Source organism: Aegilops tauschii, chromosome 5 (assembly GCF_002575655.3).
Source record: "Aegilops tauschii subsp. strangulata cultivar AL8/78 chromosome 5, Aet v6.0, whole genome shotgun sequence".
Taxonomy (NCBI): Eukaryota; Viridiplantae; Streptophyta; class Magnoliopsida; order Poales; family Poaceae; genus Aegilops; species Aegilops tauschii.
In genome coordinates this window covers 550,160,683-550,183,306 of record NC_053039.3, presented here as the reverse complement: position 1 = coordinate 550,183,306, position 22,624 = coordinate 550,160,683, and the positions used below count along the sequence as shown (strand labels likewise).

At 52.8% G+C, this 22,624-nt stretch overlaps 1 protein-coding gene across 2 annotated transcripts; it reads left to right on the top strand.

Annotated features, from left to right (window-relative positions):
• The first annotated feature begins 11,029 nt into the window (after window positions 1-11,029).
• Window positions 11,030-15,716, top strand: LOC109751713 (uncharacterized). 2 transcript variants are annotated; one of them, XR_012183412.1, is made up of 4 exons: window positions 11,030-12,853; window positions 13,513-13,718; window positions 14,900-15,065; window positions 15,207-15,716. XR_012183412.1 is itself a non-coding variant. In XM_073498400.1 (4 exons), exons 1-4 carry the CDS (start codon window positions 11,580-11,582, stop codon window positions 15,273-15,275), a joined length of 1,608 nt encoding a protein of 535 aa, XP_073354501.1. In that variant the 5' UTR covers window positions 11,037-11,579; the 3' UTR covers window positions 15,276-15,716. The 2 variants fall into 2 exon arrangements, 1 of the variants encoding a protein (XP_073354501.1); XM_073498400.1 differs by having other exon boundaries at window positions 11,037-12,853; window positions 15,007-15,065.
• Window positions 15,717-22,624: the final 6,908 nt, after the last annotated feature.

Genomic DNA, 22,624 nt, shown 5'->3' with positions numbered 1-22,624 from the left:
GAGCGTCGCGTCATCTTGGCGCAACTGCTCTTACTCAAGCTCATCATAAGCGAGCACTCGAGGTGACCCGTATATGAGTTCCGTGGGGAGAACTGCTTCTGCCCCGTAGACCAGGGCAAAAGGTGTCTGGCTGGTGGCTCGATTTGGCGTCATCCTGATCGACCAAAGAACCACCGGCAATTCATCAATCCAGCGCCTTCCACTCTTGTGCAGCTTGTCAAAGGTCTTCGTTCTCAGGCCTCGCAACACTTCAGCATTTGTCCTCTCCGCTTGGCCGTTGCTCCGTGGGTGTGCCACGGAAGCAAAACAGACCTTGCTACCGAGGTCTTGAATGTATTGCATGAAGGTGTGGCTTGTGAACTGCGTGCCGTTGTCAGTGATGACTCTGTTTGGTACACCAAAACGGCAGACCAGTCCCTTGAAGAAATTGATGGCTGACTGAGCATTCACCTTTCTCACTGCTTCCACTTCCGGCCACTTTGTGAACTTGTCGATTGCAACGTACAAGTACTCAAAGCCCCCGACAGCGCGGGGGAAAGGGCCCAGTATATCGAGCCCCCAGACCGAGAATGGCCAGGAGAGAGGGATTTTTTGAAGGGCTTGAGCTGGTTGATGAAGCTTCTTTGAATGGAACTGGCACGCTTCACACTTGGTTACTAGTGCTGTCGCATCCTGGAGGGCGGTGGGCCAGAAGAAACCTTGCCGGAACACCTTCCCGGCAAGGGCCCTCGACCCTATGTGGGAGCCACATATGCCTCCATGTATCTCTGCCAACAGCTCCAGTCCTTCCTCCCGGGGGATGCACTTCAATTTCACACTGTTTGGCCTTCTCCTGTACAGGACGTCATCGACGAACTCGTATAGGGCGGACCGACGGGCTACTTTTTCCGCTTCTTCCTGCTCCTCAAGAAGTTCCCCATTTCGGAGGAATTGGACGGTATGCTGCGCCCACGCTGGAGCATGGGGCTCGACAGCAAGGGCCAAAGGCATTTCTTCTGCCATGGGAGCGGCTGTCTCTACGGCCAGGGCTTGACGCCTCGCCGGAGCCAGTTGCTCTTGGGCAGGCTCAGCATCCGCGGCAGCACCCTTGCCGGCAGCCCCAGGGGGCTCGGTAGGAAAGTACTTGCCGGGACTTGACTTCCTCCGCTTGTTCTGCCCCGCTGATGGCTCGACGGATGGTTGAGTTAACCGGAGCAAAAAGGTACCTGGTTCCACAGGTAGCTTGAATGCAGCATGCTTTGACAGGTAATCAGCGTTGTCGTTCTCCATTCGGGGGACGTGTTCCGCTTGAATACCGTCAAAGCGCTCCTCCAGCTTCCTCACCTCATCTACGTAGGCCTCCATCAATGGGCTCTGGTAATCCTTGTTGACCTGCCTAACAACAAGCTGCGAGTCACCCCTGACGATGAGCTTCTTAACCCCGAGGTCCGCCGCGATCTTGAGACCGGCAAGCAATCCCTCGTACTCAGCAGCGTTGTTGGTGGACATCTCCCTGGGGAAGTGCATCTGGATCACGTACTTGAGGTGCTCTCCGGTGGGCGCGACAAGCAGCACACCAGCACCGGCGCCTTGGAGCGAGAAAGCCCCATCAAAGTACATGATCCAGTCGCGGTCTGCTTCCTTGCTGGGGAGAGTGGTCTCCTGGATTTCTTGTCAGGCGTTGAGGTCCATTCCGTAATGAACTCCGCCAAGACTCTGCTCTGGATTGTTGAGGTACTTTCAAACTTCAAACTGAAACTTGATAGCTCCAAGGCCCATTACACAATCCTTCCGGTTACATCTGGGTTATGCAGTATCCGTTGCAACGGGAGGCGGGTGACGACAGTGATCTCGTGGGCTTGGAAGTAATGACGCAACTTCCTCGAGGCCATAAGGAGGCCGAAGAGCAAATTTTGCACACCGGAATACCTCGACCTAGCCCCCTGCAAGAGGGAGCTGACAAAGTAAACCGGGTGCTGCATCATTTTCTTCTTCTGCACCACTTCACTTGACTGTGCGGGCACTGCCTTGGTGGCATCAGACTCTGCCGGGGGCCGCGCCTTGCCGGCACCAGGTCCTGCCGGGGGAATCTTTGGCTCGCCATCCGCTGGTTCTGCTGCCGTCACTGCCTCCTCGTCGACCTCCCTCTGTGCCACCAGTGCGGCGCTGACCACTTGATTCGTCGCCGCCAGATATAGCAGCAACGGCTCTTGTGGTTTAGGCGCAACCAGTATTGGCGTGGAGGAAAGGTATTCCTACAGATCCTGCAATGCTGCCTCGGCTTCTGGGGTCCACTCCATTGGGCCCGCCTTCTTCAAGACTTTGAAGAAAGGAAGGGCGCGCTCAGCGGACTTGGAGATGAACCGGCTCATGGCGGCAACGTAGCCAGTGAGCCGACGTACATCCTTGATCCGCTTGGGCGCCTCAATCTGCTCAATAGCCTTGATCTTGTCTGGGTTTGCCTCGATCCCGCGCTGCGACACAAAGAACTCGAGAAGTTTCTCGGATGGAACGCCGAAGACACACTTCTCAGGGTTCAGCTTGAGGTTGATCTTGCACAGGTTGGCAAATGTCTCTTCCAGATCTTGCATAAGAGTTGGCCCGTCCTTGGTTTTGACCACTATGTCATCCATGTATGCCTCCATATTTCTATGGAGCTGAGGTTCAAAACCAATTTGGACTGCTCTTGCGAACGTTGAGCCGGCACTCTTCAACCCGAAAGGCATCCGTAAAAAGCAATACATATCACATGGGGTGATGAATGATGTCTTCTCTTCATCTTCTCTTGTCATGAAGATCTGGTGGTAGCCTGAATAGGTGTCGAGGAATGATTACAGATCACACCTAGCTGTGGAGTCAACAATCTGGTCGATGCGCAGCAACGGGAAGGGGTCCTTAGGACAAGCCTTATTAATATCTGTGTAATCAATACACAGCCTCCACTTCCCATTCTCCTTGCGCACCACTACCGGATTGGCCAACCATGTCGGGTGGAGCACTCCTGTCACCAAACCTGCCGCTTCCAACTTCCTGATCTCCTCTATGATGAACTCCTGTCTTTCCAGAGCCTGCTTTCTGACCTTCTGCTTCACGGGCCACGCGTGGGGGCAGACAGCTAGGTGGTGCTCAATCACCTCCCTGGGAACACCGGGGAAGTCGGACGCTTGCCATGCAAACACGTCGACATTTTCCCGCAGGAAGGTGACGAGCGTGCCTTCCTATTTGCTGTCGAGGGTGGAGCCTATGGTGAAGGCCCCTCCCGTGCCATCCTCCCCGACGGGCACCTTCTTGGTCTGCGGCGGCTCGGCTCTGGATCTCTTGCTCTTGTCGGTAGAGCTCTCTGGCACGTCCTCAACGGTAGCACAACACTCCGAGGAGGTGCGCTTGCCGGAGTGGGTGCGAGAGGTCTTGCCGGGCTCCTTCTTCCCTCCCGGGCCTTCTTCGGCAAGAGCAGGTGCCTTGACGGCAGCTGCTGCAACGGCTTCCCGGTAGAGTTCATCGGCGTAGATCAGCGCGTCCTTCTTGTCGGAGGGGACGAAGATGATGGTCAACGGCCCGGGCATCTTTAGCATGTTGCAGGCGTAGTGTGACGCCGCCATGAACTTGGCTAATGCTGGGCGGCCGAGGATCCCGTTGTAGGGCAAGGGGATCTCGGCCACGTCGAAGACGATCCTCTCCGTCCTGTAGTTCAACTCTCCTCGAAATGTCACAGGCAGTGTGACCTTTCCCTTCGGATGGCTCCTCCCCGGATTGACCCCTTGAAATGTGCCCGTTTCCTTGAGGTCTCCATCAGGGATTTGCAACCCTTTGATCACGACAGGCGAGATCAGGTTCAGGCCGGCCCCGCCGTCAACCAACATCTTGTTCACCCTGAGGTTGCGTATCGTTGGTGAGACCAACAATGGCAAACACCCGACCGCGGTAGTGCGGTCATGGTGGTCCTCGGCGTCAAAGATGAGGGGCGTGCTGGACCACTTCAGCGGCTTCTGAGCGTCGAACGACGGCTCTGCTGTTGTGATCTCACGCGCCCACTGCTTGAGCTGGCGGTGAGAGGTATGCAGCGAGGCGCCGCCATCGACACACATGGCCTCCGTAGCCTTCTGGAACCCTTGCTCACCAGACTCGTCATCCTCGTCGTGATCATCGTCTTCTTGTTTCTTGTCGCGGCCCCGGGCGGGCCTCTCTTGCTGGTTGTCCTTGTTGGGGCGGCCTCCTTGGCCGCTACGCTTCTTGCCGGATCCCTCAGCACCGTCCTGGTCCTTCTCCTTGTCCCACCTCTCATACTCAGCCTTTTGCTTCTCAGCAAGCAGCTCGACTTGTCGGCAATTCTAGGGGTCGTGGCCCTTGGTGCGGTGGATCTTGCAGTATTGCTTGCCGGAGCTTCCTGGCTTGTTGGTAGCCGCCAAGGCCCAGCAGGCGGCGCACCCAGCAATCTCCTTGCCGGGGGCGTCTGCCTTGACCTTCTTGCCGGCACCGGTATCGTCAGATCCCTCAACGGCAAGCACGGCCTTGCCTTCGCGTTTCCTGTTGCGATGCCGGCTCTTCTTCGTCGGGGTGGCGGCGTCTTCATCGGTAGAGTCGGTTTCCACGTCGGTGTCTTCGCCGGGGTACTTCCTTCCCTCTTCAGCCCGGGCGCACCTATCGGCCAGAACATAGAGCTCGGCCACATCCTTAACCTTGGTCATCGCCAGCTCCTCGCGCATCTTGCGATTGCGCACGTTCTGGTGGAACGCGCTAATCACAGCGGCGGGATGAACGTCGGGGATGTTGTACTGCACCCGGCTGAATCTCTGGATGTACTTGCGCAGGGTCTCCCCTTCCTTCTGGGGAATGATATGCAGATCACTGGCTTGGCCATGAGCTTGGTGGCCTCCTGTGAAGGCGCCAACGAACTCATGGCACATATCTGACCAAGAAGAAATGGAATCCACCGGCAAGTGCATCAACCAAGACATCACATTGGGCTTGAGCGCCAGCGGGAAATAGTTGGCAAGCACCTTGTCGTCGCGAGCCCCAGCAGCCTGCATCGCGATGGTGTAGATGTTGAGGAACTCGGATGGATGGGTCTTGCCAGTGTACTTCTCGCCGATGTCGGGGTTGAACGTGCGGTGGGATGGCCACTGGAACTGCCGCAGCTCACGGGTAAAAGTCTGGCAGCGCACCTCGTAAGGTAGGCCACCGGGGCCCCCCGGTGCCGGGTGGTCCATAGCGGGTCCCGCCCGCTTGTCCGACTGGCGGCGCGTTTCGCGCCGGCACTCGACGGTGGTTCGAGCGTCTTCGTGAGCTCCCGAAGGACCTGGCGCTCGTCATGGAGGGTCTGCGGGTCGGACGATGCTATGGAGATGTTATCACAAGCGTCGTCGCGACGGGCCGACGCCCGCGGCGGCTGGCGAGGAGGAGGAGAGTGCACCGTGGCCGCAGCTCCCCCGGTCCTCCCAGCGCTAGCATGTGGTGGCTCGGTGAAGTGCCGACCCGAGGGCCCCGCCGGTCGCGGATCGTCTTTGTTTGCGACGGCGACGAGGCTCCGGATGGTGGCCCTCCACTCGTCGAGCTTCTCCGCAGCAGGAGGGAAGTCGAGGACCAGCTCTGCGCGCGCCAAAGCTTCCGCTGTCGTGGGGTGGCGGTGACAGCTGCGTGGATCGCGGCGCGCTTCGATTTCTAACTACGTTAGAAGGAGCTCCGTTACGACCCAGCGGCTGCGTGCCATTTCCGCCAGTGCTTCGGCGAGCGTGCTGGACCCCTTCATCTTGCGGGTGACGCACAGGGCTCTTCCCACGGCGGTGCCCAGGGTCACCAATGTGGTGGCGCTGCTCGGCGTGCACACCATGGGAAGAGCGCGCGATGGTCGCCGCTGTGAGCGTCTTGGAGGTCGCTGCGCCGCCCGGAGGTGGCACAACGACACCCCTGGAGGGTCCCGCACTGCCTGCGGGGGGGTCGGCTCCGTCTTTGGATCCGGCGGCGTGCGGCCGGTCATCTGGCGCGCGAACGATGCCGCTCGCCAGGCTCTGATTGCCTGGGCGATGCTAGTGCTCGCGGACCGCAGCCCGGGTCCTGTCCGCGACCGGTCCACTACTCGTCCGCACCGGTACGGGCCGTTCGGCTCCCAACGAGCCGATTGCCGTGGCCGTCTTCTTCTTAGGAGCCATGGCGACGAAGAACTGCTAGGCTACCTACAAGACCAGATTGTCACAATTGCGCCCCCTACCTGGCGCGCCAAAGATGTCGGTGTGGAACGACACCTATGGGGTCACAAGAATCCCTACTACGGTTGCCGGGGCGCGGGGTTGCAAGAAGAGCAGGGCTAGTAGACAGCACAAGGATTGTTTACCCAGGTTCGGGCCGCGAGGATGCGTAAAACCCTAGTCCTACTTTGGTGGGTGTATTTCAGAGAGTTCTTGAGCTCTCGAACTAGCTGTGGTCAGTGCGTGGTTCGAAAGAGCCGAATCCTTCTCCAGTATGCCATGGGCCTCCTTTTATAGTCAGAAGGGGCTGCCACAGTGGCACACAGGAGGTGGAAAGGCGTACAGTGCCCTGAGCTTATCGCTCGTATTACAGGACAAGACACATTTATTGCGTGGCTTAGGTGTCCCCTTGCTTTATCGGGGACGGGGCGAGGCCCGTCCCGTCCGTCGCCGCTCCTCCTCGCTTCGACACGCGCCCGGCCAGTGATGCGTGCGGTGCCATGTAGGCAGGCAGGCAGCTGAGGTGGCGCGGTGATGGAGCCTTCACGAAGATCTGCATGTGCTCTTCGCTGTGATGAGAGTGTCTCTGCATTAGTCCGGGAGGGTCGTATAATGAGAAGTGCATGGATGAACCCGGGTACATATGAACCCACTTTGAAAAACACATTTCTAAACGCTAAAAAATTCTAAAAAAAAGTTGCACGGGTACGTCTCCATGTTCTATTGGCGTGCATAAAGTTTCACGGAAAAATAAACTTTTTTGTGGCCGGTGCAAAAATGACAACAAATTATGTTGTGGAACATTATTTAGAAGCACTGGAATTTGTCTTTTTTGCGGAGACAAAACAAAAAGACATTTTTTTCATAAAACTTTGTGCCGCCTACACACATTTGCGAACATGTATGTGTGATATTTTTTTTGAATTTTTTGAAATTTTAAAACGTGCTTAAAATGCATTTTTTGAAAAGTGGGTGCATATGTCCATGGGTTCAGGGGGTGCCCTCTCGTCGTATAATCTGTTACTTTCCGAGGAAAACTTATGTATTTTGTTTCTCCTTACTCAAGTCATTCAGTGTTGCATGCCTTTTGAAGGAGTTTAGCTTTCCATATATATCTGATGTACTAACATCTCAATCTATTTCTCCGCAAAAAAAAAAAAAAAATTCTCAATCTATTGCTATGTGCAGCTAGCGCTACGCTGATGGTCGGGCCGGACATATCACGAGTCAAGTCATCAGCGCAGTCAGTAGGATCCCTTTTTTCTCCGCGGTTGGGAATTATGATTGTTACCTCTCATTTTTCATGGTAAATTGTAGTTCAGGCTCCAGAGTCCAGACTAGGTAAATGGAGGCACCAAAAGTTGGTACCTGAAAAAGAAAGATGCTGCTCAAGACTTGCTACTGGGTGCGGGGATTAATTCCCTGGCTAGGAGTTGAAAATCTATTTGTGGCTCCTACGCGTGTGCCTGATAGTTTCTTCCGTTGGGTGGCGCCGATCCACACTCTGTTTCTTGACATGTTTCATCTTCAAGAAGTAGGATAATCATCGTTGACCTGTTTCATCAGTTGCGAGAAAACATGTACTGGGTTTTCCCCTCTGTTTCCTCGTGAGAATCCCTCTTTTCCTCCTACTCTTGCTGGATGTTCTCTGTTTCAATCATGTGTGCAAAAGTTTCTTGGTAACAAACTACTAGCATGCGAATATATTAGAGGCAAGTAGTTTGGGTTATCGATATAATTGGCGGATTAAAGTACAACTATTTGTCCATGCAGCTTTCAACTACTACTAATTCAGAACCAATGCAACAATGGATTGTGTCGATCGCACATGTTTCTGAATATTTTTGCTGTGGACTACCTAGGGTCTCCCACCAAATGTACAATCTAATTCATGTGGTAAGCAACCTCAAAACAAACAATGTCAACACAAAAACTAATTTATTAGAAGAGATTCAAAAACTGGTAAACGTGTGTCGTCGGGTCCATTGGCTCGGCAGATAGACCAAAGTAATCCCAAATCTCAGCCGCTCTAGGACATTGGAAGAAAGCATTTAGTGCATCTCACAATGGGCTTTTCAAGTCGGACATAAGAGCATCTCCGGCCGCGCTCCCAACAGGCCCCCTAGGCGATTTTTTAGCGCCGGTGCCTAAAAATCGGCCCAGTCGCGTCCCCGGAGCCTGTTTTTCACCGGTTTGGGCCGAAACTGGCGCCGGCGGACCCAGGCCGAAGCCGGCACGCTGGGGGGCGTCCAGGGGCGCCCGGGCAATCGTTTTTGGCGCGAAAGAACGGCGGGCCCGCCGAGTCAGCGACCCACGCGCCTCGTCGTCCTCATCGCCTCGGTTTCCCGCGGGGAATCAATGCCAAGGCTGTCGCCGGTCAACCTTTCATTGATTCCTCACGGGCGGCGCGGCGCGGCGACGCACCACCTCTCACCACGCGTACACACGGCACCCACACCGCCCCGCCCGCTATATAAAGCAGCGCCTCCCCTCGCCTGTGGCCGCACCCCGTCCACAACTCTCTCTCTCTCCCCGTGCGCCGCCGCCGCCGACGTTCCTTCCCTCTCTCCCCGTGCCCAGCCGCGACGATGGGAGAGACGTTCCCTGGCGATGGGGCGGCGGCCAATGGCCTCGGCCGCCGCTTGTTGCACGAGTGGGAAGCTTGCCTGCTATTCGAGGCCAACGTCACGTCGCCTCCCGACATGCGCGTGCCGGGACGGTGGAAGCTCAGCGCTGGTGGCGCCCCCATTCCCCCGCTACCCGACGTCACCGCGCGCGGCGACTACTTCGCCGACGAGGTCGATCGCGTGCGGGCGTCGCTGACGGAGGAGCAGCGGGCCCTCCCGCAGTACGTCGCTGGCAACCACGAGGCGTGGGCGGCGTACTTCCAGCGCCGACAGGCGGAGCGGCTGGCCTCCACCAACGGGGCGCCGGTGGTGCGGGGGACCAAGAACAGCGAGGGCCGCCGCCTGTGGTGGGGCACCCCCAGCCGCACTCTCCACGCCGTCCTCCAGCACCTCGAGGGCGGCAACGACCTGCCGATGACGTACCCTGCCGCCCCGGTCCCCCGCCAGATCGGCGGCCAATGGATGCCGAGGAGGGCTGGCTCCTCTTCTTCCTCCTCCCGCTCCTCCTCCCACTCCTCCGGGTCGTCGGCGTTGTTCGACATCAAGGCCGAGCCCGCGGAGACCGCGGAGACGCCGCTCGGCCGGCGCACCCGCAGTGCCGGCATCGTCATCAACGAGGGCGGGCGCGCCTCCTCCTCGGCTTCTCCCCGCTTCGTCAAGCCGAAGACGGAGCCGGGGCTCGCCGCCGTGAAGACGGAGCCAGGGCTCGCCGGTGTGAAGACGAAGCCAGGGCTCGACGACGCGGTGGCCTTGAAGTGGGCGCGCGAAGACTGGGCGCGGACGGAGCTGGAGCGCCAGTGCCGCGCCTTTGAGCAGTTCGCTGCTCGTCGCCGTGGCCGCGACGAGGGAGGCGTCGTCGTCCTCGACGACAGCGACGACGACGCGCCGCCACCGGTCCGCCAGGGCGACCCCGGGCAATGGTCCAACAGGGGCGGCCACGTGAAGGAGGAGAAGGACAACGAGGACAATGGCGGCGGCGGCGGCGACTTCGCCTCTCTCAGCGCGTTATTCGGCCTGTAGTTGCGGCCTCTTTGTTTTTTTTCGGGCTCTTTGTTTTTTTCTAAGTGTTTTATCTATGTAAAAAACTATTTCATTTCACCGAAGTAATGTACAGTTTCGCCGATTATTTATCCCGTTCGCCAAATTTTAGTCAAATAAATGTTCAAAAAAGTTTAAAACAGGCGCCTGGGGCTGACCCTGGAGGCGCCGGCTGGGAACCCAATCGCCCCCAGGCGGCGATTTTTCGAGCCGCTTGGGGGGCCAACGGCTGGAGATGCTCTAAGCAGCTGTTGTGGATATGACGATTGGATAGAACATGGGACGGTGTTGTGCAGAAAGGCTGGGCGAAAGAGTAAATTACAAGTACATATATATATATCACTTTTGCTAAAGCACATCTAGATGTGCCATAAGTATTGCACATCTAAGTCATATGTCATTATCTTACATTGAGATTTGTGTGAATATTTTCTTTCTTTTTTTTTCTTTATACTTGATTCACTCACTGCAATAACTAGAGCACATTTAGATGTGCCCTACACACACCCTGTATCTATACCTACTATTAAAGCAAGGTGATATTCTTGGTTTCGTCCCGCTTAGATGATCTATATTATTATTATCGTTTTTTACGAGGTGGTACTAATTTTCTACGTATCACACGTGTTCTATCCAGTACTGGTAATATTTTCGTCAACATTGCCTCGCCCGCTGTAATGGGCCTCCGCACGTCTGCCCCGCTGTAATGGGCCTTGGCGCATTTGCCGACGCAGGCCAGTGTGGGCCTTTTTAGAAGCAGCAAAAATAGACACCATGTAGAGAAAAATTAGCTCTTAGCTGGGATCGAACTCAAGACCTTTCGTTTAGTTTAGGAGACACCAACCGCTGAGCACATATGCCATGTTTATTAGTCCCACCTCGCTGTCAGATAAGGATTCGCACCTGTTCATATACGTTCAGATCAACAAGCAAACGTGGAGAAGGAGGAAAGCAAAATTGTTGTGACTAAAGAATGTGAGCTAAATAAATGAGATGGGGGACATGACAAATACGGAGGATTGTGTGGGCTGCCCCATAATTAAGGAAAAGGATTTATAGGCTACCTCAATAATTAAGGCACAGGATTCTGGGTTGCATAAAGAGTATTTAAACAAGACTGCATGGGATTGCTACCTCGGACGAGGTCCGAAGGTCGACGCTGCAGTCAGCTCAACTTGGTTCAACTCTGTTTTTTTTTTGACAAGTTTTGTTACTATTGTCTATATGGGTTTGTGCTGACATGGGATAAATAGAAAATGCAGAGATCCGCGGTTCAATGGCGAAGGGATAAAATCATTAATTTTTTAGTAGAAACAACGTCTATTATGTTACCCATCATTTCATCATGCAGATAATCTGATATTTAAGAGAAAAAAATTATCAAGATTTTGGGGTGCACCTCCGTGTCATCGTCGGACGGCACCGTTTGGATGTTATTTTGATAAACAGACTAATTTCTCCTGTTACAACGCACGGACATACGTGCTAGTGTATATAAAAAAATTGTTGCTTTTGGTAGCGAAATTGCACAGAGACAGCACGTAGGCCTCTAAGTAATTGTTTAGGTTGAAAAGAATAATTAGGAGGTTGAGGAAAGGGAATTAGGAGGTTGAGAAAACAGAGAGGCTTAGCCGAACCCCTGGATCATTTGCCTCCTGAGAGGCTACCGCAGATCCATCCCCAATCTCCCTCCCCTCGCCCCCTCTCCAGCCATTCCAGGTTCCTCTGCACACCAATACCCAGATCCACCGCCATGGGAGCACCGCCGCCGCTACCGGGCGAGCTCGTCGAAGAGATCCTCCTCCGCGTCCCGCCGGACCACCCCGCATGCCTCCTCCGCGCCTCCATCATCTGCAAGGACTGGGCCGGCATCATCTCATGCCCAGCCTTCCGCCGCCGCCTCCACGAGCTCCACCCGACACCACCCCTCCTCGGCTTCCTCCCTGGCGGGGGCTACGTGCCCCACCAGCACAGCTTCATACCCACCATCGGCTCGTCCTTCTCACCCGCCGCCCCGGACCACCGCTTCTGGCATGCCCTTGACTGCCGCCACGACCGCGCCCTCTTCGTCTCCCAGGGCCAGGATGGATATGCTCGGGAACTCCTTGTGTGGGAGCCAATCACGGGCGCCCAGCAGCGCGTACCGTGGCCCGCGGCGTATCCGTCCCGCTGCTACCCGACTATGGCGGCCGTGTTCTGCGCAGCGGACGGGTGTGACCATCGCCACTGCCTCGGGGGTCCTTTCCATGTGCTAGTCGACATCCAGGATGAATGCATTGACGTGCCTCTCATATCAGTGTGCGTATACTCGTCGGAGACCGGCGCCTGGGGCGAGCTGCTGACCTCCATCCTGGCCTTCTCCATAATCGAAACAAACTTTTCCAGCGTGCTCGTTGGGAGCTCTCTGCTTTACTTCCTGTTCTACAACTGGTTCAACCTCGACTACGGCGATCCATCGATTCTGGAGTATGACTTGTCAAGGCATGCCCTGAATGTGTTTACCTTTAGCCCACCAGACGACAACTACTGTGAACGCCACCTCATGCTGGCTGGGGATGCTGGACTGGGCGTAATCCAAGACTTTGATTCGCATCTCAAATTGTGGACAAGAGAGGCGAGTGACCGCATTGATGCACGATGGGTGCTCAGTTGGGTCATCGACCTCGGCACTTTGGTACCAACTAGTGCCCCATTGCATGAAGATTATAGACTGTGCGTGATGGGCGTCGCTGAGGGAGCAAATGTCATTTTCGTCGACACAGTTGATGGTGTTTTCTCAGTTGAGTTACAGTCGGAGCATGTGAGGAAGGTGTGCGATCATGGCTTCGGTATTTTGATCCCAGTTGTCAGCTTCTACACTCCTGTACCCCGAGGCAAGCCTAGTGAGGAGCCTAACGAGGAGGCAGGGGGTGAGGAGAAGAAAACAATAGATCGGGCACAACAGCTGTTGAGCAAGGGGTCCAATGCGACCAAGGAAGGGGACTTTGTCAACACATTCGAATGCGTCAGCAACGACCACAATATCAGGTGAGTCCCAAACGCCTCCCCTATTCCATGCCACACATCATTCGTATGGATGGCATTCTCAAAAAAAAAAAACTTCTCAATAGTTTGGTACTCTTCAGGATCAGCCTTTGCTTTCCTTGTGTCCTTAGTTGCTTTAGGCCTTTGAATTTTGTAGTTTGGGAGATGAGTTTAGAGCGGTATTAGATGTTCTACGACAAGGAGGTTGCCAAGCGGTATTTATCTCTTTTTTTTCTTGTTCGGCTGCGAGCAAGAAAGTGTGTTGGCATTTCAGGGGTTCAATGAGCTGAATTAGCGTTAGTGTGGCATCTTTTGTGATGGTTAGTGTCATGTGATTTGCATTTAATCAAAGTGCAATTACTGGAGTGATAGATGTTATCATATTTGAGAAGAGTTCTATGCCTCTGTTGCCGGCTAGTTGTAAATATCTCATCGATGTACCGTTTATTGGTATGGTACTGTAGATCGTAATTGTACTTCATAATATTTGCAAACACTAGCTAGTTGTTAGAAACCGAACTCAACAGAACATAGTTAGAACCTAGCATCATTAAAACCGACAATGGAATAATTGTAGCAGCGCTACACAACTTTAATACCCTCGTGTTATTTATAATCTTAACAGTTATAGACTGAAAATTTACCCCTTTGTTTTCATCTAGGGTTCCTTGTTATGGAGAAGGTGCTCTGGAGGGTGCTAGCATGCTCAACAAACATGGATGTGCCTTGCTACCGAAAGATTCTTCGGGTGATATTCCCAAGAGTGCACCAAATGAAGTGTCCGTGAAGGGTACAACCAGCAAAGATGATGGCAGAAACTCGACGACCTCTGATAGCAATGTTGAGGGTGCTCCAGCTTCAGAGAAAGGTGAGTCTGAATAATTTACTGTATCTCATTGTTCCTTCCGGAGACCATTGTCGGTGCCAGGGCTGCACTATTGTGTGGCCAAATGCTTGCTTGATTTCCGCTGAGGTTTGCATTGTTCTCTAGGCTTTATATGGAATATGGAACGATTTCTCAAAGAAGCTGCTGAATTAATTGAACCCGCAATTTTAACGTGGCATTCGATCCCCCCTAGACAGTCATATTACCTACATAAGACAATGGTCATGTACTCCTACATGTGCAAAGTAATAGTCTTGTTTGGGATTTCAACTCAATATAAATTATCTCTTGAATTTACACCATCATTCTGTGAAGGGACCATTTAGTTTTTACTAGTGGTTGTTATATGCTTTTATAGTAAGCTTGTTTATCAGTCAGATCCATATTTTCAGGCGCGTATGCGATATATCAGCTAGCTGCCTTATAAGTTTATATATATTTATTTAGTAATTTTCATATTTCTTACCATTGAATTATAGATATGGATATATGAACCATCAGCTTGGGTGCTTAACTGTTTTTTCTTCCTCCCAGTTAACTGTCTAAATCGTGTACTTGTACTGGGTAGGTTTTGCTGCATAAAGGTAACTTATTTTAGCAATCAATCATGTGTTTCAAATTTAGGCAATAATGTGAATACCCAATGGTTATCAGTGTCAAGGTTTTGGTTACCGGTCGAAATTTCAAGATTTCCCATGGTTACCGCGTATTTCCGTACCCCTGGGTAAATCGCCATACCGAGCAAAAAATACCAGTTTTTTGAAATTTTTGAATTTAAACACTCGATTTACAGTAAAGTACGTAGGATCTAATTAATACCATGAGAGTTGGTTCTGGCATGTTGGTAGCAACCTAGTTCCTGTTTTAAGAGGTCTCTGGTTCGAATATTCGTTCATTCACTTATCTGAATTCAAAATTCAACCATAAAATTCGCTCGAAATATTTTCGGTATTTCTCGGTAACCGTGGTAACCACATTTATCCGTCCCCCTCGGTAAAGTTGCCTCATTCGGTAACCAAAACCTTGATCAGTGTTACTACGAAAGCAAGCTGTGTATTCCATCATAACAATGAGATAATGCGGACAGCCAATCACTGTTACGAGTATGCATTAGTATCCTCTGTGGAGATGCTTCCTTTGATTTTGTTCTCATATATATCTAGTAAATGATAAGGAATATATCCCAAATGCCCATTGAAGACCGAACTGTCTATCAGACATTCAGACTGCTGTCTGCAAGTTAAAAATGCCTCCTTCACTTGTTCTTCAGTGAGGATATTGAAACAACAGCAAGAGGATGAGGAGAGGAAGCTTCAAGATGCAAAGAAGGTAAAGTGCAACCAGTTGTGTATATCATTGCCTGCTTTTACAACTAGTTTTCCATTCAACATGAGACTTGCTTGCAAAACAGTCAAGTGGGCTGTTGAAAATCGGTAGAATTCATAATGAGTGGATATAAACTGTTTCCAGAAGGGGCAGGTTGGCCAGGCTGTGGGCATTATGATGTTGTTGCTGTCATGGATTTTGGAGTGGACGTGAAGGCTGCTTCAGGTGGTATCTTTTGGTCGGCGTGTGGCTGCCGAGGACATGGTTGTGGGCTCGTTGCTATATGCAGCTTGATCGGAAGATAGCTAGTGCCCGACACAACTCTATGTGCAAGAAGACAATTGGTGATTAAATTTCTCAAGGCTCGGTTCTTCTACTCTTTCTGGTTAAAGAAATATATGATAACCGTCTGAACTGTTTCGTAGAAAGGATTTCATTTCAGAGCATATGCGTTGTAGCTAATTCCGAGACAGGTAGTGCATTCTTATTCCCAAATCGGCATTTGTTCCTGGAGCATAAAATTTAATTAGTTTTGCCGAAGGGGATTTTCCTTTACACAGCGCTGCTGCCGTGCAACAATTGAACAATATGTAGGTAAAATTGTACTAGAGCTGCGACAATAAATTTAGACCGAAGGGAGTGCAGTCATTTTAATTTGTTTGGCAGGCATAGCTGGTATGTCGGTTTGCTGGGCGTCATCAGCAGCAAGGAGCTCTCCCATGGCACTCACTACACGAGGTACCTCGTCTTCAAGCTCACTTTCCGGCCTCAGCTACATGGGGTACCGTCTGCAGCGCCTCATTGGCATGGTGCCTCTGCTTCGACGTGCGCTGTCCGCCCCTCTTAGTTCCGCTGCTGACATTGGTGGCGGCAGAAAAAAGAAGAAGATGGGCTGCAAAAACCGAACCAGGGAAATAAACCTCCAGCATAGCAAGCCTGGTCGGCCCGGAGGCATGGGCCCAAGCTGTCAGACTGGGGAAACAATTATAATGAATAATTTGTGGCACAAGTTTACTCAAATTAGGCAAAAAAAATTAAGAAACAATTAAAATGAATAATTTGTGACCGATGCGACCTCTCACGACGCTCATGTACTGAAATGGTGCGTCGGCCGAGAGCGACGCCCTCGCCATTTTCCCGGCGCATGTGGCTGCCCAGTGTTCAAATGAAAGCCCGCACGTCCGTCTGCCTACATAAAACATGCGTGCGGTTGCCGAGGAACTACGAGTCGGCGCCACCCGACCGTCCGTCTGCTGCCCTCCATTAATCACGTCGCCAATTACCCTGCCACCCCCCGGTTATATAAGCCGCAGGCCTGGCCAAAGCCGCATCCATAATCCCCGCTCCCTTCCTCCTCTTTGCACCATGGCCACTATGGCCTCCTCGAGCTCCAAAGCCGTCCAGGACAGCCTCTCGTCTGCGCAGAAAAAGGAGATCACCGCCATTGCAGCTGACTGGTAGGATGACAGGAAGATGGAGGTCGGTGTCGGTGTCAAAACCGGCGGATCTCGGGTAGGGGGTCCCGAACTGTGCGTCTAGGATCGATGGTAATAGGATACAGGGACACAATGTTTACCCAGGTTCGGGCCCTCTCTATGGAGGTAATACCCTACTTCCTACTTGATTGATCTTGATGAATATGAGTATTACAAGAGTTGATCTACCACGAGATCGTAATGGCTAAACCCTAGAAGTCTAGCCTGTATGACTATGGTTATGTATCTTGTCCGTTCCGGACTAAGCCCTCCGGTTTATATAGACACCGGAAGGATCTAGGGTTACACCAAGTCGGTTACAGAGGAGGAAAGCTTCATATTTGGCCGCCAAGCTTGCCTTCCACGCCAAGGAGAGTCTCATCCGGACACGGGTGCGAGTCTCCGGTCTTCATATCTTCACAGCCCATCAGTCCGGCCCATGGCTAACAGGCCGGACGCTCGAGGACCCCCTAGTCCAGGACTCCCTCAGTAGCCCCTGAACCAGGCTTCAATGACGAGGTGTCCGGCGCGCAGATTGTCTTCGGCATTGCAAGGCGGGTTCCCTTCTCCAGATAGTCTTCGGACGCAAAGAATGTATCCGGACCTGTAACATAAACACCACACACCACCACGGAGAATATAATATTTCATGAGTCCAATCCGCTGACAACTTTTTATAATGTGACATCACATCTACCGATCATTATTTCGAATCGTTTTCGTCTGTCGTTCCGTGTTTCGAGATGCGGTTTTCACCGGCACGTCTTGTCAAAGCAGAGATCGTGTCCCCTTATTGCGGGATTCTCATCAATACGGGCGTGGGTAATCCAATCGTGCCATTTTGCACAGCCCTTGGTGAGGGAGTCCTGGACTAAGGGGTCCTCGGGCGTCCGACCTGTTATCCATGGGCCGGACTGATGGGCTGTGAAGACGTGAAGGCCGAAGACCGTACCCGTGTCCGGATTGGACTCTCCTTGGCGTGGAAGGCAAGCTTGGCGATCAACTATGAAGATTCCTTCTTATGTAACCGACTCCATGTAACCCTAGATCTCTCCGGTGTCTATATAAACCGGAGGGCATAGTCCGAATAGAGGATACACATTACCATAGTCATACAGGCTAGGCCTCTAGGGTTTTAGCCATTACGATCTCGTGGTAGATCAACTCTTGTAATACTCATATTCATCAAGATCAATCAAGCAAGTAGGGTATTACCTCCATAGAGAGGGCCCGAACCTGGGTAAACATCGTGTCCCCCGTCTCCTGTTACCATCGATCCTAGACGCACAGTTCGGGACCCCCTACCCGAGATCCGCTGGTTTTTGACACCGACATTGGTCCTTTCATTGAGAGTTCCACTGTGCCGTCGACGAAAGGTTCGATGGCCCCTTCAATCGTCGATAGTGACGCTGTCCAGGGAGAAACCTTCCTCCCCAGACAGATCTTTGTATCCGGCGGCTTCGTACTGCGGGCCAACTCACTTGGCCATCTGGAGCGGATCGACAGCTACGCCCCTGGCCATCAGGTCAGATTCGGAAGCTTGAATTACGTCGCGGACATCCGGGGAGACTTGATCTTCACTGGATTCGAGACCGCGGCGATCGCTCGCCCCGATGAACATGACTTAAATCTGTCATCGGATCACATCCAGGAGATGGTTCCTGTCGCTGCAACGACCTTAAAGCCAGAGCAGATTGCGCCATCCGAGGCCACAGAGTCCGCGGCGTTGGAGCCGCACACAGACTCAGCCCCATGCAACGTCTGTGTTAACGGAACGCCGGACTCGTATCCGGCCGTGAGTTCCGAACCACGCGTGGCTGCGAACACAGAGCTTGATCGGTTATCGATTTTCGAGTTCAGCACCGCAGACATCTTTCAACACTCGCCCTTGGGCGATGTACTAAACTCATTAAAGAACCTGTCCTTGGCGGGTGTCTCTCAGCCGAATTATGTCCGGTTTGAGCTGGAGGCTGATGACGGAGAATTTTGTTCCCCACCCACCACCCACTTCATCGCCACTGTCGAAGACCTAACGGACGACCTCGATTACGATTCCGAAGACATCGACGTTATGGACAACGATGCCGGAGAAGAGGAGGCCCAAAACCCGCCGTTCACCGGACGCTGGACGGCCACTTCCTCATATGACGTATACATGGTGGACACACCAAAAGATAACAGCGACGACGACAAATAAAACCCAAAGGAGGACCCTCCTAAAAGACAACCAAAGCGCCAGCGTCAGCGGCGCCGCTCTAAACCCCGCTGCAGCAGGGACAACAACACTGGCACAGGAGACGACAACACTCCGGATGGTGCCGAAGATACAGAAGAACCGGATGAACAAATCGTCGAACGAGACAATCGGGAATCAGGGCATGCCAGCCCAGACAAATAGGCCATAGAAGAAGACTCGGAGGACGATAGTTACCATCCGCCCTCCGAGGAGGAGACGAGCCTCGGCAACGAAGACTTCATCGCGCCCGAGGATCCCCCGGAGCAGGAGCGCTTTAAGCTTCAGCTCATAGCCACTGCAAGAAGCCTGAAAAAGAAACAGCAACAGCTTCAAGCTGAACAAGATCTGCTCATCGACAGATGACGGATGTCCTCGCAGCCGAAGAATACGGCCTCAAGCGCCCTGCCAAGAGCTACCCGAAACGCAGACTGCTACCTTAGTTCGACGAGGAGGCGCCGGAGCCCATATCTCCCCCGCGCAATGCGGAACGACCACCACGTGGTCGAGACAGGGCGGCGGACCGACCACCCCGCGGTCGGGACAAAGCGGCAACCCATGCCGAGCAGCAGCCTGCCCCACCGCCCCGCAACAACAGAGATGGAACAACTCGGGGTCACGCGTACGACCTCCGGCAAACCCTGGATAGTAGAGCAGGACATACAAGATCGATCTACGGATCGCGAGGACGTGCCTCGAGACACGACGACGGCTACCTATTGGGACGTGATAGCCATAACCACACCCGGGCCGAATGCCGTAGACGGACTCCATCAGAGCTACGTCATGATGTGGCCCGATATAGAGGCGCCACACACCCTCTCTGCTTCACAGATGAAGTACTGGATCATGAATTCCCCAAGGGGTTCAAGCCCGTCAACATCGAATCTACGATGGAACAACTGATCCCGCCGTGTGGATCGAGGATTTTATCCTCCACATCCATATGGCCCGCGGAGATGACCTCCACGCCATCAAATACCTCCCACTAAAACTTAAAGGGCCAGCTCGGCACTGGTTAAACAGCCTGCCTGAAAATTCCATTGGCAGCTGGGAGGACTTGGAAGAAGCTTTCCTTGACAACTTCCAGGTACATATGTTCGGCCATCAGATGCCGATGACTTAAGTCACATAGTTCAACAACCTGGGGAGTCAGCCAGGAAATTCTGGACTAGGTTCTTAACTAAAAAGAACCAGATAGTCGACTGTCCGGATGTCGAAGCCCTGGCGGCCTTTAAACATAGCATCCGTGACGAATGGCTCGCCCGTCACCTCGGCCAGGAAAAGCCGAAATCTATGGCAGCCCTCACGGCATTCATGACCCGCTTTTGTGCGGGTGAGGATAGCTGGCTAGCCCGTAGTAAAAATACGGCCAGCGATGCAGGCCCCTCCGAGGCCAAAAACAGCACCGGCAAGCTCCGGTGCAATAGACACAAACGCCGAAGCAATGGCGATAATACCGATGACACACGGTTCACGCCGGATTCAGTGGCTCCAAGCCCGGCCAGTGGAAGAAGCCCTACAAAAGGAACAGCGAGGGACCATCCAGCCTGGACCGCATACTCGATCGTCCGTGCCAGATACATGGCACCCCAGACAAACAAGCCAATCACACCAACAGATATTGTTGGGTCTTCAAACAGGCTGGCAAGTTAAATGCCGAAAACAAAGAAAAGGGATCACAAAGTGAGGACGAGGACGAAGAGCCCCGGTAGCCGAACGCTGGGGGACAGAAGAAATTTCCCCCTCAAGTTAAAATGGTGAACATGATATACGCTACACACATCCCCAAAAGGGAGCGCAAGCGTGCACTTGGGGACGTCTACGCGGTAGAGCCAGTCGCCCCTAAATTCAATCCATGGTCGTCATTCCCGATCACCTTCGATCGTCGAGATCATCCAACTAGTATCCGTCATGGCGGTTCAGCCGCATTGGTCCTCGACCCAATCATCGACGGATTTCACCTGACACGAGTCCTAATGGACGGTCGCAGGAGCCTCAACCTGCTCTATCAGGATACAGTGCGTAAAATGGGCATTAATCCCTCATGAATCCAGCCCACCAAGACTACCTTTAAAGGAGTCATACCAGGCGTAGAGGCCTGTTGTACGGGTTCAATCACGCTGGAGGTGGTATTCGGTTCCCTGGATAACTTCCGAAGTGAAGAACTAATCTTCGATATTGTCCCCTTCCGCAGCGGCTATCACACACTGCTCGGACGAACCGCGTTCGCTAGATTCAACGCGGTACCACACTATGCTTACCTCAAGCTCAAGATGCCCGGTCCACGCGGCGTCATAACAGTCAATGGAAATACGGAACGCTCCCTCCGTACAGAGGAGCACACAGCCGCCCTAGCAGTAGAGGTACAGAGCGGCCTTTTCGAGCAGAACCGCAATCCGGCTGCCGAGCCCTTGGACACCGTTAAGAAGATCCAGACTACGCTGCAACAGGACAACTCGGCTCATCAAGAGCTTGAATAGCCATTCGGCCATCGTCCCAGCCCTAATCAAGTAGTGGCACTCGTACCACGCGTACATAATTACGCACTCAAAATCCCATGGGCATCGACGGAGGCACAGCTTGTGATCCACAGTACGGCTTGACCGACCCCGGACTCACACTTACTTTCAAAAAAAATTCTTATTTGTTTCTGGTTCCTTTTTCCACGGGCCTGACCACCAGTCCTTTCGAAGGACCGACATACAAAGACGGCAAGCAGCATAGGTGTGTAGGGTAACCTCTATACATTCTTCTTGACGATATTTCTACTTATTTCGCAGGGCCCGCACGCTGCGCCCTCTTGACTCCGGCATGTTAAATAGCCCGGATGCTTATCGCACTATTTGTACAAGATACGCATTAACGTATCCATACAGTTATAATGAAAATGGTTTGCGGCCCAGTTTCTGTGGTTTTTGCTTCTTACTTCATTCTATTTTCGGTTTGCTTATCGACTGCATCCGTACACTTTGGTACGTCTCATATTCACCAGGGGCTCCCCATCGCCCCACAACACGGCAAACAAAGTCCGAACACTCCTTGTAGACATGTTCGGCACCCCGAATTTAGCATTATATGCATTGGCTCCGAATCATGTCTTTTGTCAATAGTTGGGTTGCCCGGCTCCTGTGCTTGCTACCCTACGTTCCGCTAAATCGGCTAGGGTAGTAAAGGGAGAACTATTGCGATTGTGCCCTGGCCTTAACCAGATGAGCGCCTCAATAGAGAAAGCCGAAAACTGACTGTCATGATACGGCGAGAGCCGGTCAGCTGTTCGAGGGTTACAAATCGTTGGAGATTTTTTCCGCGTTACGCGAAGGATCGGTAATTCCCGATCAGATGCTGACAGCATTCTGGTTCGCACCAGGGGCTGCGCCCATGCTTTATTATAAAACTCCTATGGCTAAGTGAGAGCGTTTAAGCCGCATAGTCTGATTGCCTTGTTCGTTGCGTTAAACAACTCCTTCAAGGACCATATAATTGGATCAAGATTGTTTAGATTCCATCCCGAACACCTCCGTACTACCTACGTGAGGGCCGAAGCCGACGACTGGCCAACCCTCAGATTACATACAACACGGCCGCACAGGAGGAAACAGTTAAAGCATAACAAAATCATATCACAAACAGGCTTTGTTTTCAAAACACAAGGAAAAGGCAACATGAATACATTTATTCAAATACAATGTCCTGCGAACATTGTGCTGCCACATGACGAGAACCCTCCAGGACATCCGCAAAATACCGTTCGGGTTTGCGGTGCTCCTTGCCCTCCGGTGGCCCTCTGGTCACCTCGACGGCGTCCATCTTCGCCCACCACATCTTGCAACGGGCGAAGGCCATTCGCGCAC

Bases quoted from the DNA above. Each gene is read 5' to 3' on its own strand.
- LOC109751713 (XM_073498400.1), top strand. From the start codon at position 11,580: ATGGGAGCACCGCCGCCGCTACCGGGCGAGCTCGTCGAAGAGATCCTC. The intron at 12,854-13,512 runs GTGAGTCCCAAA...GTTTTCATCTAG, and splicing joins AGCAACGACCACAATATCAG to GGTTCCTTGTTATGGAGAAG. The intron at 13,719-15,006 runs GTGAGTCTGAAT...CTTGTTCTTCAG, and splicing joins TGCTCCAGCTTCAGAGAAAG to TGAGGATATTGAAACAACAG.